This window comes from Tachypleus tridentatus, chromosome 11 (assembly GCF_004210375.1).
Source record: "Tachypleus tridentatus isolate NWPU-2018 chromosome 11, ASM421037v1, whole genome shotgun sequence".
NCBI classification, from domain to species: domain Eukaryota; kingdom Metazoa; phylum Arthropoda; class Merostomata; order Xiphosura; family Limulidae; genus Tachypleus; species Tachypleus tridentatus.
This window is the reverse complement of record NC_134835.1, coordinates 71,969,578-71,989,551: the sequence shown is the minus strand read 5'-3', so window position 1 is coordinate 71,989,551 and position 19,974 is coordinate 71,969,578. Positions and strand designations below refer to the sequence as shown.

The window sequence follows — 19,974 nt, the reverse complement described above, 5'->3', positions numbered from 1 at the left end:
CTAGAGCCCATACCTTCATAATACTTTGAGACAAGTTCTTTCTCTTCAACCAAGGTTTCTAATTGTGAAGCTAAGGTATATTGTTGAAGACTATGCCGAAGCCAAAGGTGAGCTCTGGTTAGTAATTCTTGAGAATCAGTTGCTTCATTCCTCAAATTTAACTTTTCCGACAATACACAGGGAGCAAGGGTGGGCTTTAAGCTTTTTATGTTAAGAATGAAATCCAAATAGCTCCCTGATCCCTAAAGAAAGTAGCAATAACTCTAATTAATAAAAACATTTTGAAATTCATATTTATCAGATTGATAATATAATGTTAACAAGTTAAAAACTTCTGATAATAAAATGACTATCAACTAATTCTTTATAAAATTCCAAAGACTGAGTTATTCACCTTGAAAAATTGAATGGACGTAAGTTCAACTGTTTAAAAAAACTACCTCAGAATAATTTCTAAAGTATTTTTTAAACACATTTGTAAATGTACATGGAAACAAAGGAAAGAAATGCTTGCTATACTCTGTCTTACTCAAAATTTTCTACCAGTCACTTGTCCTAGTCTGTGTTAATCAATGAAAAGTGATTTCCCATAATACTCTTAACCAATGGTAATATCATAATTGAATTTAACTGTTTTTTTTGTTATTTTATTAATTACATTGATCATTAACAAAAGCAGTCACAAATATGCCAAATTATGAGAAACATTACCTGAGATAATTTAATTTCATGAGAGAGTACTCCTTCAACTGCAGTACAGAGACGTGATAGACCTCCATAGGTATTCCACACATTAGTGCTACAGCTTGCTACTAATCCTTCAACAGTATCTTTCACATATAATAACAACTGGAGTTTCTCATCTTCAGGATTACTACGATCCACGATGTTAAAAGAGATTATATAACATCAGATTCTATTTTTTATGTATCACAAAAGAAATATGACAGTAATCAATTATAATTCCATTTACACATCATTATACAATAACAAAAATCTCAGAAAAGAAGATTGCAAAACAATGTTTAGATCTACAAGTACACAAGATATTTCACTAATTTTAAATTATTCTTACAACTATTTATTATCATAAAAGATATGATTAGTTTGATTTAATTACACTAACATATTCTGTCATTTCAGTCTTACTCAGTAACACAAAATCTTGAAGCAATATGGTAAATAAATCCATGCCATAACAGAACTTATTCTTTTAGAGATAAAATAACAAAACAAAAATGTATTTAAAATATAAATAATAATAACCAAAAACTATATGCTACTGTCAGACAAACAAACCATTTTAAGTAGCATCATGTTACTGAAAGTAAAATAAAAGATATGGTATGTTTGTACTGTAGCTTGTTTCTTAATTCCATAATATATGTCTAAAGTGGAAAATAGGGGTTCAAAAATGTGTACAGTTCAATAAGTGTATGAAAGAAATTTAACTGATAAAATCTGTTTCACATGTACACTTGTTAAAGTAATGTTAGTAAACAGATTTCATTAGATAAAAGTATAAAAACTGGCTGACAGTATTGACTTATAGCCAACAATTTCCTTTATACTTTATTTGAAATAGTTAAGGTAACTGATGAAAAAGATTTTAATAATTAAACTAAAATATTCCCTATTACATCAAATCAAGCTTAAGAAAGGATGACCTTAAAAATGTTTATGCAATAACTTATCTATATAAATTTTCCCTGAAAGTAACTGTTATGCAACTTTAGAAATGAAATAATTTTCCTATACTGAAAATATATAACAGGTGCTCACTTCCACTTATATGCACAGCTACTTTTGTTTGGTGCTGCACTCTTTTCAAGAATGAAAATTTGTTTTTGCATGTCACAAGCCTTTTACCTCTACATAGCACTTGGTTCACATGGTTTAACTGAATCTCGCATACAAATTATCATGCAACAAACCTTCACACTATTTGTGAATGCATCCCACACACCTAACACCCTCTACATTTCTATCTAACTATCACTTCAAGTGTAGTTAGAAACCTAAGCACTAGTTGACAGTGGGAGAAGTACCTGTAATAAATATATTTTCAGTCTTGGAATATAACTTCTGACAAGGTACCTCACTTCTGCTCACACATATAGTTAGAATCCCACACTGAATAGGTGGAGAGACCAGTGCATAGTAGAAACAGAAGCATTTAAATGACACTGTCATGAGGGGATCCCTCTAATAAGAGGATTACATGTGGGAGACATTACCATTTCTGTCCCAGGTATATTTTGAGGGAGAGAAATGACTACGTGGTAAATCAAGGTAACACAAAGAAAATACTGAGGCATGACAGATCAATCACAGGCCATCAGTCTCCTGTTTTCTTGATGACAACAAACAGCCTGGAATAAAACCCAGGAAAAGAGTGAACCACAGGTCTGATAGCACTCTAAAAAACATCCAGTACTGCCTCAGACAGATGCTGACATGTGGTAGGATCCCAAAGCAAAAGAAATGGGCATCAAAAAGAGTAAAGTAGGGAAGATGGAGCTTATGATAAGTCACCAGTAAAACTTAAAGTATCCATAGATACCTGGCAAAGTCTCACCATAGATGAACGAACTGAAATAAATGAGCCTCCACCAGACCAGAACCCACAGGGTAATCACCTATACTCTTGGCAGCATGACACCTGGCATCAAAGAAAATAAGATCCTCAAGTGAAAGGAACAGATATGGGATGGAAAGAATTAAGATGAGGAAGAGAAAAAGAAATGGTCAAGACTCTGGAAGGTTGGTTGGTTGGTTGGTTGATTTAGTGTTTTATGGCACAAAGCAGCTAGACTATCTGCACCAAACATCCAGTAAAAAGGTAATAGTAAATGTAGTAAAATTCATAAAAGGAAATGAAGGTAAAACAAAACAGCATTTAAAAACATAAATTGCATAAAACCAATGTTGACATAAGTCTACAATGTTAAGAGAGAAACTACAGTAAGAGAAGTTGTAAAGAACTATCTGTAGCAAAATTGTAATTATCATAACTCGCCAGGAAGACTAACAGGTAAGTACAAGTACCACCATCAGTCACCTGAAGTTGGCCTTTCCAGTCCTGGTTCCGAGTTATGTGTCATCATGGCCAATGTCAAAATGTAATAAAAGTTTTAAAAAACACCTAGTTCAAACAGCAGCGTCAGTCACCTGAAGTTGGCCTTTCCAGTCCTGGTGTCGAGTTATTTAATGTTATGGCCAATTTCTAATTTCAAAGCAAACTAGAGACTGATTTTTAAAAGATAACCACATTAAAAATGGTTTAATGAATAAATTAAAAAACATAAATGACATTAAAAATATCAATGGCCTTTAAAAAACTAAAAACTTTATCAAGGAGGACAGTGTCACCATCACCAATAACACTGTCTAATGTTACAAACAAACCTTGGGACCGAACATTTTTAAAATGGTGCCATCGTTGAGAGTCGTAATGTCGGCAAGAAAGTAAAATGTGGCTTATTGTGATCTGAGTGTCACACAGACTACACACTGGTGCATCAGTTCTAGATAAAAGAAAACAATGAGTTAAAAAACTGTGACCAATGCATAGTCTAGTTAGAACAACTTCCCCTTTCTGATCCTTATGGAAGCAAGATAATCAAAGTCCTATATAGGGTTTTATTTGAAAAAGCTTGTTTTTGCATTGCTCACTCCAAGTCGACTGCCAGCTGGCACGGAGCCGAGCCTTGAATACAGGACCATAGTCCATGTATGGAATAGGCACAGCTGTGATAGTGCCAAAGCAGATAGATTTAGCTGCCATATCTACAAGATCGATTCCGTGAATACCAACGTGGCTTGGTATCCAGAAAAACTGGATAGAAGTAGATGTTAAAGAGAAATGGGCTAGTCAATTTTGAATATTGACAAAAACAGGGTGTGAACCAACGTGAAGCGATTCCAGGGCCAGTAGAGAATGAAGCAAGTCAGTATAAATAGTGCAGTTGGAGTATTGCTTAGCTTCTATATGATTCAGGGCAAGAGAAATGGTGTACAGTTCAGCAGTGAACACAGAAGCTGTAGAGGGGATTCTGCATGCAACCACCGAACCACAACAAACCATGGCAGAGCCCACAGAGTTACCTGATTTGAACCCATCCGTATAAACAGGAATGGAAAGATTGTTCAAAAGATGTTCAGTAAATAGAATTGGTCGATTGGACAGGTCTTTGTTGTTGGAATGGAAATCCAGTGACTGAGGATGCGAACGAATGATTGTTTTGCATCTTAGGGTGGGAGAAAAAGATGTATCCGAAGAAATGCCTGTACCTAGAACCAAAGTGTGTGGATCTTGGGGTTTATTGGAATGTATGGAAGGAAAAGAGATGGGTGTAGAAGTTGATTCATCAACTTTTTTAACCATGGAGGTTAAAAGGCTTTTCATTTGTTTTGAGAACAATTCTCTTGAAGGCACAGAGAGATCTGTCTGCACTCCCACTGTAGTTGTGGAACGAAGTGCAGCAGCGTATGTCCGAGATGAAGTGGTGAACAGCAATTTTCAAGCTACAGGATAAGTAATATTATGAATTGTTTTCAAATGTTGCACCTCTTTTTCCTCCAACCATTTAGAGCAAGAACAAAAGTAGGACAGGTGAGAGCCATTGCAACTGACACAATGTGGGTCCTCTTCACACTCATAGGCATCGTGGTCTTTGCCACCACAACGAGCACATGTCAGGGACCCACGACATGATGTCTTTGATGTCTCTGATACTGGAAAACTCAGAAAGGGTTTGGAATGTACGGCCATACCCTGCAATTAAGATAACCTGCCTTGATGGTGGCAGGTGCACGTGGTGATGTAAATGTCAAAACGAGGATGTTGGTCAGCAACGCAACTCCATCTTTGCGAGTGGAGATGTGACTCACTGCAGAAACTCCTTGAGTGGAGAAACCAGCAAGAATCTCTGACTCTGGGATGTTCTTCAAATCCCTCTCAATAATACCTCCTTGTGATAAATTCAAAGTAGCATGAGGTGTAACCTCAATAGGTATATCCCCAATTGCCTTTGAATTCAAGAGGAGTTCACTGTGTTGAGATGTGGATGTTTCCACCAATATGTCTTCAGATTGAAGCTTCTTTACTGACTTTGGAGAGCCAGCAAATCCCTCCAGTCCCTTCTGAATAAAAAAGGGGGGACATATGCCCTAGAGGTTTGTCTGAAAGAGAATGTAGTATAAGAAAATGAGGTACAGGTGTTACAGATGTTGAAGATTGCTGCTCAGAATCTTGAAGACGTGGTCGTTTACCTACGAAATGTTTTTTCACTATTTTATTTAAGTTTTTATTTGCAGGATTCATAATAAAAAAAGAATATTTTGGTGTCCACTGACCTCACCCACCATGGGGCTCTACGAGGGGATGCAATGTCAAGTGGACCAGCCGACTGAACGGGGGGGGGGGGACCCAAAGGCTGCCCATCTACATGAATTCAAGGCCAAAGTGGTGTGTTAAGGTTGGTCCCTTCAGCCACCAGGATCCTCTCCTCCTCAGGTGGGTGGATGTTTAAATCCCAGAGGAGGTAAACTGAAAGAACAGAACCTTCCCTTGGAGGTCCTCTCACCACATACAGAAATACACACCGACGGAGACTCTGGAAGAGACAAATGATCAACCAATGAAGAAAGAGAGATAAGCACAAGTCCCTGAAATAAGAAGATGGTAAATGAATACGGGAAAAAAATTACTTCTCTCACCAAAATATGCCAACAACAGAGAAACCATGTATGTAAAGAAAGAGCTAAAACAAAGAAGGACATAATCAGAGCAAAGTATCTCTCAGAAACCCTCATGATCTCAGTAGATCACCTCACAGAGGTTATGTATTGCAGACAAGTATTGCAATAGAGCTGTGAGGGATGAAGGAGATAAAAATGAGTAAAATGGATTTTACTTGCAAAAAACCAAGGAATGGAAAATCGGGCAAATGGTAGGCTAAAATAAACTGCCCCAAGGCTTGAAAAGGGCAAGATATGCCAGTACCCTCATGTAACTGACATACAAAATACTCAGCATGAACCTCAATATAAGATGGTAGAAGCACAAAATACTGAGAAAGATCATGTTGTAAAGAAAGTAGAAGATTATGGAAAAATTGAGAAGGATGAAATAGAACATGTGGAAAATCATGTATGAAATAACTGTATTAGGCCTAATGGAACCCACAGTAAAAACTTGGGAAGGCACAGAAAATTCAGGTGGAAGAAATGCAATCAAGCAGGTGTGGTTTGCTCAGGAAACAGTTGAGCAACATTAGAAGTAAGTTGGCTCAAATAATGATCAATCAGTCAAAATATAATTGTGACTAATTCCAAAGTTAAGTCTCCCCATCTAAAAGCTGTGTAAATGTGCTAGTAAGGGTGCAATTTCCAATGTGGTAACTTGAACTTCAGAATTCATGATGCAATTAAAAATCAAACACATCTATGTTGGTAAAGAAAGAAAAACATGGAAAAATGAATAATCTTTATAACTGGGTAGAAAATTAAATAATACCACAACTGAATGAGATATAAATTAAAACTAGGTAAAATAAGTAAGAAACTTCAGAAATTAATTGCTATGATAATTGAAATGTCAAAGAGAGCATTAATTAAAATGTCCAAACATGAACATTACCAAAGAAGAAGAAATAGGTACAAAAGCATAGAGGGAGTCACATGAATCACGTGGGACGCATCTATTTCTAAAAGTTTGTCACATGAGAGATTCAGTTAAATCATATGAACTGAAGGGTACATGGAAGTTAAAAGCTTGTGACATCAAAAAAAGCTTTAACTAGAGAGCAGCACTAAACAAGAATTGCTATGTAGTGAGTGGAAGTAAAGTACCTTGTAAGAATTTCTTTTTCAAGAAAACATTGTATATGATACAAAATAAAAAGATATAGTTCTTGAATCATGCTTTATACAAAGAAATTCATAATAATATCTGTCTTCAAGTTTTACACCAACTATTTTATAATTTTGTATTATTACTTACACAATAATGGCTTACCTTTCTTTCTCATTGTTTGTGTATTCATAATTTCCAAACCGATTGTTTCTTGACATTCTTTCCTTGATTAATTATTTCTGTTAAAAAATCATGTAATTAATAGATTTTTCAACCTAAATAACACTAAGACATCCATTTTAAGCCAAATGAAGCATTCTCAGAAGGTGTTAACTGTAATATGTATATATGCTAACTCACCCAGAAAAAAAGAACATTTACCAGTTCATGTCATAGATTTTCTTGAAAAAATTCAAGTAAAAACTTCATTTTGATTTATTCAGCCATGTAAAATCCTAAAGCTGTACTGCATGGCTGAATAAATCAAAATTAAGTTTTTGCTTGAATATTTTCAAGGAAATCTGCTGTATGAACTGGGAAGCCCTAGATAAGTTGGCATGGAATGACCCATATATCCAATTTAAGTTCCATTAAATTTAAGAAATGGTGTACAAGCTTTAAAATAATAGAATTACTTTCCATTATTCAATACATGCGTATATAATGATGCATATAACTAAATATCTTTTTGCAGCTAAGTTACCTTTTGTCTGTTTGCCTAACCAGTGTTGATTACCTTTAATCAGGCCAATATCAGCTTATAGCAACAAAAAACTTCAAGTTAAAGAACTGTACTTCCCCACAGATATCTAACATATACAGCAGAAGGGCATCTCTCTTCCCCACTTTATGAAGTTAATGTACATACATTATCATAAACAATTATATTAGATTCACTTACCTCCCCTCCCACTTTCCAATAAAGTTATGTACTCCTGAGGAGGGAGGGAAATTAAATGTTAATGTGAAGTTTTGTCACAAGAAAGTTTAAATATACTGTACCCTATAGTTTCAAAATACTTTTTAGTTATAACCTACAGTGCACCAGTGCTCCACATAAGGAGTGTAATAGTATAATTCCCAATCAAAAATCAGCCATTTACAGCCTTAAAAAATATCAACAAGTTGTTTCACTGCTGTGGGAAAATGAATATAGCTGCTTTAATGGTATTGAAGTAATTAATGGGCACATGCTTGTTTTTTCCTACAGTTCTACATAAGATTGTGCAATTCACACATATAGCTATAAAAACAAGCACCTTTCCAACTGTCAAGCTTCTACTGATACACTTGTGAATGATCCAATTTTGTATCAAAAAATAAAATGTTGTTTGTTATGACTATATTTGGCAATTTAATTTCCTAATTTAATCCTGAGTCAAATTTCATTTCAAATAATTCATAATTAATTGAATTATTTAATATCATGAAATGTTAATGTTGCATTTTGAAAAAATGTAAAGTTAATCCCACTGACAGAATTCTGGGAGTGTCCACTCATTACAGAAAATCTAGAGTACCAGTGTACAAGTGCTAAACAAAATTGTTAGAAAACTTACCCCAACAGTACATGCATGAAAATTCAACCTGGTTATCTTTCTCACAAAGTGTAGGTAATATTTATACATATTGCTGTGAGACAAAATACACTGCAAGAATGTGGGAGAAGGGTGAAAGGAGTATTGTAATAGATTTCAAATGCAAACTTAAAAAACTAAATGTACATTTTATTAGCTTAATAAATATTAAAATCAGTATTAAACTCAATGCTTTATTTTTCTTTCTTTCCAAAATGTTCTTAAATTTGAAAAGAAAAACCTATACAACAACCAGACAGCTAGGTAAATTGTTTGACATTATTGGTAGCCAGACATCTATCATATCTCTAATGAGGCTACAAGTATTTCATTATATCTGTTCAAGAGTTGAAAATAATGTACATGTATTTTTATCAATTAATTTTATGTATATACAATACATTTTCAAAATGGAAACTACATTTAGCAATATTAAGGTTATCACAGTTCCTTGGAAAATTAGAAATATTTTAGGTATTATTAGCTTATTCTGGCATTCATGAAGCTATCAAAAATCACTGACATAAATGGACAAAACAAATGTTTTTGCATATTGCTGAGGAATCCCATTTTAAAAATGCCCACTTGTCTTCACTCTTTGCTTTGCACCATTTTTCTAACAATTTCATATACAACCAACTTATAGGAAGTTAATGTGAAAACATCTGCCATGATACATTACTGAAACAAGCAGAAAACCTACTGAAAACTCTTAGTATGTTTAATTTCCAAAAGATAAAAAAGAAACCATTTGAATTATCAAAGCTATCCCATTTTCTACTACAACCTTACTTTAAAATACATAAAAAATACCTTATCTTACAACTAACCTTAATATCTGCAATATTCATTCAGACTCCTTTTAAAATTATTCACTGTTGCAGCTTCTCAAAAAAGAAGCTAAGTCTGAATTTTTCACATTTTCAATTTATGTGCTCTAGTTTTACTGTTTGCATAGACTTCAAAAAAGTCATCTAGTTTTATGGATTCCAATCTCACAATAAAAAAACCTTAATATTGTCGCTACAAGACTTTCCTCTTTCCAGCAAAAATAAGCTCAAGTTTCAAATTATTCCCATACAATAAATCTTCTAAACCTAGAATGATCTTGGTAGCTGGTTCTCTGTACCCTCTACATGATGTGTGAAAACAAAAGAGATTCAGACACTTTGTTAGCAACAGAAGGCCTACACAACTTTCTTGGACTCTCTAAACCTTAGTTCTCTTAAGTGAAGATTGCACTGGAAATTTTACAGCCATCAGGAATATCATCATTATTTACAGACTTTTGAAAAATAGAAGTGAAAGCTTCTACTAAATATCTCCAGAATAATTTCTAAATTTTGAATAAATCTCACCAAGGTTAACACTTTTATCTGTAAGTTTATCATGTTTTCCTACAACAATTTTTTTCTTCAATATAAATACAATAAGGAAAAACTCCTTCCCAACTTCTAATAAATTAAGATATTATTCTTAATTTAAAAAAACACTACCACAACATTAATGCTTTCTTCCTCCCTAATAAAAATCCATTCAAATCTCTTAAAAAAAACTATTTTCTACATTTAACAGTTATGTTTAGAACCATCATTTCAATGCACTTGTTGCATCCTTTGCTTTATTTGAATTGCAAAAACATAAAACTACTGGATAAAATACTTTCAGACTTCAGAACTACTTTCTACAGCTTATTCAATTCATGGAGAAAAACAAATTATGTTTATATGTGATTTTTGTATGAGCTTGCAGCTTTAGTATTTCAAACATATTTCATGATACATTATTTTACAAAACTATTAAAAATCTCTACTTTTGTAATACATTTTCATTTTTAAATTGTTCTCTTATATTCTTTTAAAACTCTTCTATAAATTCATAGTTTTGACTTTAAAAAATGCATGCAATGTTTACTGTAAATATAATCACTGATAAACAAAAATAACTTTACTATACATAATTATAACTGATTGTTTCTTAAATGTCAATTAGAACATTTCATTTTTAATATACCTTATAAATTCTAAATCAATTTGGCACATTGATATATTTTTTACATTTGTTTTTTGGCAATTATATTTGCCCATTCAGGTAAATATTTAGATCAATAAGGATCAATGGACACATAGCCTAACATAATGGCCTTGTCAGGAAAATAGAGCTTGACTTAGTCAAGTGCAAAATGATCTAATTAAGTATTACACACATACACAGAGAAAAAAATTCAAGAAATTCACATACAACCACAATATCATTGAAATTAACCAAAACCTAAAACTTACACTTTTAAGTGCAACTTTTTATACATAAAATTTTGTTCTTAAATAAATCTCAACTCTGAAATATTTCAATTTTTTAACATGCAGAAAGTCTACTGAAAGTTTTGAACAGATTTTCTTTTCCTTGTAAGTAAAATGTGTCTTTCTGTGTACTTTCATATTTGCACAACTTAGTCAATAGTAAAGACTTTAAAAGTGTTATTTGAATGGAATCTTTATTGTTCAAGGTGTATTTTTGCCTGAACATTCTATTATGGTTTTGTGAAATAAATGTGAGAAATATTTCAATCAATAATGTAACATACAACTCATTGCATTGGTTTAGTGTAAAGTTATTTTTATTGAATAAAATCTTTCAATGTGTTCAATGAGTATGAGAATAATATTCCTTATTACAACACTATAATATTAGAATCTTGAATGTCTTTTCCCTCAAAAGAACAAGATTCCAAAATTTAGCCTGATGTGCAAGTATGTGGGCTGTGCAGTTAACACTGTACAAGCATCCAAGAACATAATATTAGGGAAATGATAAACATCATCCATCTAATGAAACTAACCTTTTGGGGCTTATCCTGGGGGTATGTTTATCATAAAATTTCACACATTTAACCAAACAACAAATTTAATAATTTCACTGTTAAAAAAAAACACCAAAAAACCTTACATATTCAGACTTTCAGGTAACGGGCCCTTGGACTAACAGATCATCTCCAATGATACTACATAACCAACATTGAGTAATATCAATAATAACTGATAATCTATCCACAATAAAAATTTAATTTAAGCAGCTTACTTCAGGAATGTCCAGCATAACTACAGATATTAATTTTACCTTCTCTCCCAGTACAGCTCACCTACTTGCCTTGCCTTATCACTTATAAAGTAAAATACCCAAAGTCAAATTCTCTCATTTCTACAGAGCTTAAAGAGACTAGGTTGAAGAATGTACTTGTTATTTAAATTATTACTGGAAGTAATGAGATGGTCTTTTTCAATTTCATGCACACATTTATGTTTTCATGTGTTAGTTTTCATACAAACCCTTAAGTGTAAGGAAGTAATTACTAAAGCTTTTAGACTGAAATAATAAATCAACATAATTAACTCATACAAAATAATTATTTCAAATTAAAGAATTAAGGTCATTGTTCCTAATCAGTGTTTTTCTCAAGGTTTTAAATTATATCAAAAATCATATATGTACGTCTTTCATATTTGATAGGTCAGCATAAAGTGAGTAAGTGTCTCAGGACTGGAGAGTTTAGTAATGTGATTCCTATTTTGAAAGGTGAGGGTAATCAGAGTTGCTCTGAGAATTATTCACAATTCAAATCAAATATAGATGTCATTATCAGAACTCCCAACATGGTGAACATAAAGGATAATATGCTATCTAACACTTACTACTAAGACCAGTTAGTTTTATTCCTTTAATAAAAACTTTTTTAAAGAATCTGATAACAGAAGTTTTTAAAATTATCTAGTGAGATATGATATCACAAATGAAAGCTGATAGGGATTTACTAAAAGAAAAGATTATTTTATTAATCTGTTAACATTTTTAAGAATGTTGCATGTTATTTGAATGATGATAGGATTAGAAACTTGGTGTATCAAGTTTCTATAAAGCATTGATAAGATGTCACACAAAATATTAGCTAAGAAAATACCTAAATGGATGGTTGGATGGGAGAAAGCAAAGTTGTTATTCATGGTGTCCAGTCAAACTGGCCCTTGTTAACAATGGAGAGTTTTATGAGTTAATACTTGGACTACAACTTTTTCAAGTTATTTCAGTTATATTAAGCTATTTGGTATTTCTAGCTATACTCAGAAGTTAATGTAAATCAACTGATTAGTTGGACAACTGTATGCCATATGTCCTTTAAGTAAGTTCATGATAAATCATCTGGTTTATCATAATTTGAATTACAAAAGTAAGATAAATAAGAAACCACTCAATAATAGAAAAATACAATGAGAAACCAATTCAACATTACTAATAAAAATTACCTTGACATAGTGGTGGTGAAGTCACACTGAGCCAGTGCTATGTTGTTGGTAGTATCTCCAACAGAATTTTGGGATGTATTTATAGACATACATGTATTTACTACAAATGAATGGTAAAAGAAGTAATTATCTTACCATACAAATCACTAGTTACACTTCACTTAGGTTATTGCTTCTTTATATACAAAAAAAAGGACACTGGGCTATTGGTAAAGATTCAGAGATCTATTATGATTCCAGGGAACAGAAAGTTATGATCTCTTAGTTTATTTCTTATAAAAACAAGGGTGTGAGGTAATTTTCTCAAAAGACAATACAAATGGTCTTTTTCTCTATCTCTGAAACTATTTTGAAATATTAAGTTTCTTCTTGGTAAGATAGATGTACCAAAGCCATAAATATATACTGTAAAACATTTGAATTGCTTAAACTGATCAGCAAGGTTTCACATGAAACCGAATCATCTGCACTGATTTCCTAAGGTACTAAACAAAAGTGTAATATGTACATCAAACAGCTTTAATTACGTCATGGATTAATGATGTTGGAGTAATGATAATATTCATATAAAACCTATAATTTTAAAAGAGCTATACATTTATTCCCAATACGCTTTGCAACAACTAATTTTTGAAGCAAACATGTTCTTATTAAATTAATTTTATTTCACCTTTCTTCTTTGTTTTATAGAATAAAATACTACGAATATTTAATATCAGGAATCGATAACAAATATATTATACACTGTATTTTGCATTAATAATCTCAATATGGTCGGTAGATTAATTACTAGGATCGAGAATATCTACAAGTTCAAAGTTATAACTCAAACGGCACGAAAAGAAATAGCAAGCACTAGTTGTAACTGTTGGTACTGCTGCTAGTACTAATTTAAATGACTGTGTTTTGCACACAATATGATATAACATGCAAAATGCAATATTTCTTAGTATTATTACGAACACGGCACTAATACTACGACTAGTATACTATTATTATCAGTAGCATAAATATATAAAATATTAATATTATATTTATACACATAGTTTACAATCAAACAAAATTGAAATTACCTGTCTCTTTACAAACTGATATATATACATATATAACTGAAAATTTAATGGAAGTGTCAAAACAACACTATCCTGTTTATTGCTTCTCCAGACTTAAATTTTTTTTTACAAATTGATGTCACTCGCTAATAAAATAATAAGATATAGACCTACTAGTGTCACCTAGTGCCAAAAGCTCTCAAATAATAGAGAATATGATTTCATGTGAAGCCAGTTCCAATTAATAAATGAGAAAGTAAGCAATTTTTATTATGAATATTTTTTATAGATTTTAAATTCATAAGACAATCTTTACAGGTTAATGTTCCTGTCTAACTTCGTTCTAAATCACCGGTGACTGCTAAACTGCTAATAACTCAGTCTAGATATGTCGAATTATTTCTCACTTTACTTTTCTCTATTTAATTTGTGCTTGGTAGTTACCTAAATGTATGTGTACCTTGTTCACTGTGGATTTGAAATTTCTATAAACTATGCGTTACTTTAATTGATGGAACTACACTCACTTAAGGTAACGAGAAAAATACTGAAGATTCGAGCAATATGACGTCGACAATATTACTAAAGCCTAATAGAACAGTCTGATTTTATGCACAATGTACAATCGTATCGAGTTACGTTATGAAATTTGTCACAACTAACGCTTTAAATGAAAAAACAAACTTCAAGATTCCTGTCGTAGAAAACTAAACAATTATTAAATATTAAGTTATAAACTGAAATAAATAATAACTCTTGCACCAAACATTATTGTTTATCCAACACCTGTTCTCCTGCCATTTAAAAAGTGAATGTTGAAACCCAAATGGGAAAAAGACGAACGCCCGGACAGACATCACAGTTCACGATATATATCATATAAAGATTACCTTGCATTTTGTTTTACAGTTCATTTAGTCTCTTCCTTCAATTCAAAAGCTGGGTGTGATCTAAATGTTGTGGGACTGAAAAACCACGATTCGCGACCTATTGCTGCAAGATAAAAATCAATCTCCACACTTTGGAAAGAAGACTTCTATAAGAATGACTGTCAAATCACACTATCTTATTATATTAACCTAATAATTACTGATAGATGCTGCTGACCTGCTACGTTCTCTCTACACACTCTACACCAATGTTGTTTCGATGTCCTCTAAGTCTTCTTGCTGTATATCTGCGGATTCGCATCGCTAAAAACCAGGTTTCGATACCCCATCGTGTAGTTTTCTGCTTAATTCCAAAACAAAACAAACCTATGTCGTCTTCTTTTCATTCTATCAGCTCATAACTAGAGATGGCTGCTAATACATATAGTTCTTGTATAGCTTTTATTAAATATTTTAAATAAACAAACGTATAACCTTCAATTCATTCATGGTCAGAAATTTAATTTAACTCTAAGATACATTCTATGCTATCCATCCTGTTATTCTTAATCACTATTCTTGCCTGCAAAGTCAATCGGCTTCTCTGAAGAAAGCAAGATAACGTTGACTCTCGATCCTGACTTTTTCCTTTTATGTTAGTCAGATGAAAGAGCGACTGAATGTGTGCACTCTTTTTTTATTTCATATCTTGTACAGTTAAGAAATGTTTTTGTTTCTTATTCAAAATTTTGCTGATTAATCTTTTTTCTTATTCCGTCCAATCAAAATTCTGTTACACTCTGTAAATACTTATTATCGAACCTACAGTTTTGCGACTTTTCTAATTCACTTGTTTGAAAAACATGTTCATTTTTACGGCTGCAGCAGCCCATTTCGTCACATGTTTCCTCTTACATTACATCTACAGTGTCTTGCAAAAGTATTTAATCCCCTTGCAATGTTTCACCTGAGCTTGTAATCATGAAACTTTTAAATGGGACTAGAATCTACACAATCTACTCCAAACTGAGAAAGTTTTAAAGAAAATTTAAATATTCTTAATTGGATAAATATTAAACCTATTAATCAGTTAAGGTGTAAAAGATCGGTTTAAAAGGTCAAAATTAGTGAAATGATCCAGATATCTGTGTAATAAAAGTAGTTTAACTTCACTTCATAGTAAAATACGTCTGAGGCCCGGCATGGACAAGCGTGTTAAGGCGTGCGACTCGTAATCTGAGGGTCGCGGGTTCGCATCCCCGTCGCGCCAAACATGCTCGCCCTTTCAGCCATGGGGGCGTTATAATGTGACGGTCAATCCCACTATTCGTTGGTAAAAGAGTAGCCCAAGAGTTGGCGGTGGGTGGTGATGACTAGCTCTAGCCTTACACTACTAAATTAGGAACATATAAGTTAAACCAGGAAATTTTTCAACTAATTTAGGGATGTAAACAGATCAGGTGAAGGAAAATTTCAAAGTTGTTGATTATCCGTTTGAGGACATAGTCATTGCCCAGATCGGACCGTCCTTCCAAACCAAGTAGTCGGGCAAGAAGGAAATTGGTTAGGGACTTTGAAAGATCTGCAAAAGTTCCATGTCTGGGACTGGAGTCAGTGTTTATGAAATGACAGTATCCAAGACACTAGACAAAGATGACCTGTATGGGCGAGTGGCAAAAAAAAGGAGCTATTACCGAAAAAGAAGCATCTTAAATCTCGTATGGAGTTTGTGATAAAGCATGTAAATTATAATTATACTACAAATGTATGGCAGAAAGTTTTGTGGCCAGACGAAACAGAAACTGAGCTTTTGGCCTAAATTCGAAGTTTTGCATGTGGCTCAAGCCCAATATAGCTCATCATCTAGTCAAAACCGTTTTAACGGTCATGATGATGGGGATGATTATCAGTAGCTGGGCCTGGCATGGCCAAGCGCGTAAGGCGTGCGACTCGTAATCCGAGGGTCGCGGGTTCGCGCCCGCATGGCGTTAAACATGCTCGCCCTCCCAGCCGTGAGGGCGTATAATGTGACGGTCAATCCCACTATTCGTTGGTAAAAGAGTAGCCCAAGAGTTGGCGGTGGGTGGTGATGACGAGCTGCCTTCCCTCTAGTCTTAAACTGCTAAATTAGGGACGGCTAGCACAGATAGCCCTCGAGTAGCTTTGTGCGAAATTCCAAAACAAACAAACAAATCAATAGCTGAGACGGGGAAGTTTGACAAGACTGAGGGGAAGATGGAGAGTGCAAAGTACAGGAGAATCTTAGAAAAAAATTTGCTCGAGTCATTTAAAAATTTACATTTCAGCAGGATAGTGACCCGAAACACAAGGCTAAAGCCACACTGAAATGTTTTCAAAAGAAGGAAGTGAGTGTCCTAGAGTGACTCAGTCAAAGTCCTGAATTGAATCCAACAGAAATTTATGGTCATACTTGATGATTGCAGTCCAACGATCTCCAATGAATTTATCAGAATCAGAGCAGTTTTGTCAGAAAGAATGGGTAAAACGTACAACATCCTTTTGTGAAAAGCTGATAAAGAATTATCCAAAAACATTCACAGTAATAATTGCTATCAACGGTTTTTCCACCATGTACTGACTTATGGGGCTGAATATTTCAATTTATATATATTTCTTTGCAGGTTATGCTGACACTCGACCTCCTTCATACATAAGTGTTAAATTTGGTCTTTAGAGTTTTTAACAAAAAGTTCATGAAAAAATGTTTACATTTTCTGTATTTTCTCAAAATGTGACATTATTGGTAGAAGGTGAATACTTTAGCAAGACACTGTAGGTTTGTTTTCATACTGGAAGTATCATTTATTAATATTATAGAAGTGAGTCACTGACTTTAGTAGACTCCTTTCTACTCTGATTATAGATCATTATTTTAAAAGAAAATATCTCTTGGGAAAGCTACGTGCCACGTGATGTACAGTTACTACTAACTTAAAGGACAGTGTCATAAACCTATGATAGTAATTTGTTTCTTTCTAGCATCCCCATTCCCGTAAAAAAGCTATTAACTTCATAGTTTTAAAGTTAATTTTATTTTTCTTTATAACGACTAGTATTTGTGTACACCAATAACTGTTACACCCGGATGGCCGACCAAATTAGCCTCGTCAGTGATTACATGCAACAGCATGTTAAGAAACAGGAATTCGAACTGGCCATCCTCAGATAACAGGTCAAGCATCCTAACCTACAGGCCATGCCTAACCCCTTAAAATACATTTTGTAAATAAGTAATTATTCTTTGTTCATAGTTATTAAGCTTTTATTGTTTAAATGTTGATAATTATGAACTTGTTATTCATTTTTCTAATTATATAGGATTAGGCACTTTGCAAAAGCAGAAAATTTACCCTTTAGTGTGATGACAAATAGTCCTTTAAACTTTTACTCACCATTAATAACTAAAATGCTTCAGATATTTAACTCCATGAAACAATTATTCTGTTAATGTTTAGAATAGTAAGGTATTCTTAAATAAAGAGCTACTTAAGTCGTATGTTCAGGAGCAACTGAATAGGTCTACTTAATAAGATATTTATTATGAATTAGTATTGAATTTTTCATAACTAAGTTCGTGACGCTAAAAAAAAGACTCCAACACAAGTTAATGTGCAAGTGAACAATCTTTATAACATCACATGTAAAATTTGTTTGTTTGAAATTAAGCACAAAGCTACACAGTAGGTTATATGCGCTCCGCCCACCATGGATATTGAAAACAAGTTTTTGGCGTTGTAAGTGCGCAGGCATACTACTATGCCACTGGAGGCAGATATAAAACACTAACATAATATGTGTATCAACTTTTTTAGACATGGAACACTTCATTGTACAACTGCATCAGGTAATTACCTTTCAAAGTGATCAGGCAAAGATAATCTATTGTCTAGATTCAACATTCTCTTCACTTAGAAATTACTCAAATCAACTTGTGCTATCCACTAAGGGAAGGCAAAAACCTCAAGATACCATCTAATCTACTATTGAAGAACATTAGCTATATGCGGTTTTTCCACAATATGCAGTATTTGACAGCCATTCTTATATGGTTAGAACAGATATTATTTCCAAATAAAGAGAAGTAGCTAAAATGAAATCAACTTCCTTGACCACAGGTTACGTGAAAACTGCACATTTGCAGAATAACTTAAAAAGTTAGAATAACATTACATGAAAATAAGAAGGTAGAATTGCTTGGAATGCTTACATGGCATATTTTTGTCCTTCCCCTACTTCAGGCTTGCTTTTCACCAATAACTCATCCTAATCTTAAAACTAACAACATATAAACACATACCTTGGTCAAAGAGTGTTTCCATAAACATTTGCTTGAGAAACACAATATAACTTTAAAAATAATGTAAGACATAATAAACAAGCTCCCTTTGAAACCAAACTTGTTATGTACGGAAATACCTGAAGAAGACATTACAATATATTTCAAGCAACAGCCATATAAAAATTAATATACTGCAAAACCAGATACCTTTTAACATAGATCAAGTACATACATATGTGAACCAAAAAACTAAAACCTTTTACAATGATAATTACCCATCAAATTATTTGATACTGATTATACTGATAATTAAACAAAATCAAGGCTAAAAAAATTAACTCTTGAATTATCTATTTAATTAAAATACATTATATACATAATAAGATAACTTTGAACTGTTGCATCTCAATCATTACACTATAGAACAAGCTCAAAAATCAGAAATGAGAACGAATCTTTTACTGATTAATAATACACATATGGTCACAATAAATGAACAAATATTAAATAACTCTTTAAAATGGAATCAAGAACATCAATATATGGTAAAATCCAGATAGAATGATATCCTTTAGTAATATAATGAAACATACAAAAACATCTGCCTAAACATAGAATAACCCTTAACGTACAAAACACTACACACTAATAGCCCTAGATAAATCAAAATATATATACCCTTCCATGTTACAATGATTGTTCAAAATAATATATTTTTGAAATATTTAAAGTTGCTCATGAGCTCCCGATTATTTAAATGTCAACAAGATATGGGAAAAATTGACATTTATTTTGGCCAAAAGTTAGGCATGACGTTTCTCAGTTTCGTGAAACTTGTCGTATTTGTCAGTTCGTCAGAAAACCTAACCATAAAATTCCCGATACTCCTTTGAAACTTATTCCAGTTTTCGAAGAAGTTCGAGTGGTCTGAAACACGTTAATCTGCTTTTGTTTGTTTGTTTTTGAATTTCACGCAAAGCTACACGAGGGCTATCTGCGCTAGCCGTCCCTAATTTAGC

The 19,974-nt window shown here is 33.0% G+C and overlaps 1 protein-coding gene across 4 annotated transcripts in view; it reads right to left on the bottom strand.

The window, feature by feature from the left end:
• The window catches only part of Rubicon (run domain Beclin-1-interacting and cysteine-rich domain-containing protein rubicon), a 55,651-nt gene extending 41,709 nt beyond the window's left edge, over positions 1 to 13,942 (bottom strand). For 3 of the 4 annotated variants that reach the window (XM_076467896.1, XM_076467895.1, XM_076467898.1), the window contains exons 1-4: positions 13,808 to 13,941; positions 7,022 to 7,098; positions 712 to 874; positions 14 to 242 (exon numbers count right to left, since the gene is read on the bottom strand). In XM_076467896.1, coding sequence (XP_076324011.1) covers positions 14 to 242; positions 712 to 874; positions 7,022 to 7,077 — 448 coding nt within the window. In that variant the 5' untranslated portion in view covers positions 7,078 to 7,098; positions 13,808 to 13,941. Of the gene's footprint in view, positions 1 to 13; positions 243 to 711; positions 875 to 7,021; positions 7,099 to 12,734; positions 12,835 to 13,807 lie in introns of all 4 variants that reach the window. The other variant, XM_076467897.1, reaches the window with a different exon arrangement.
• Positions 13,943 to 19,974: the final 6,032 nt, after the last annotated feature.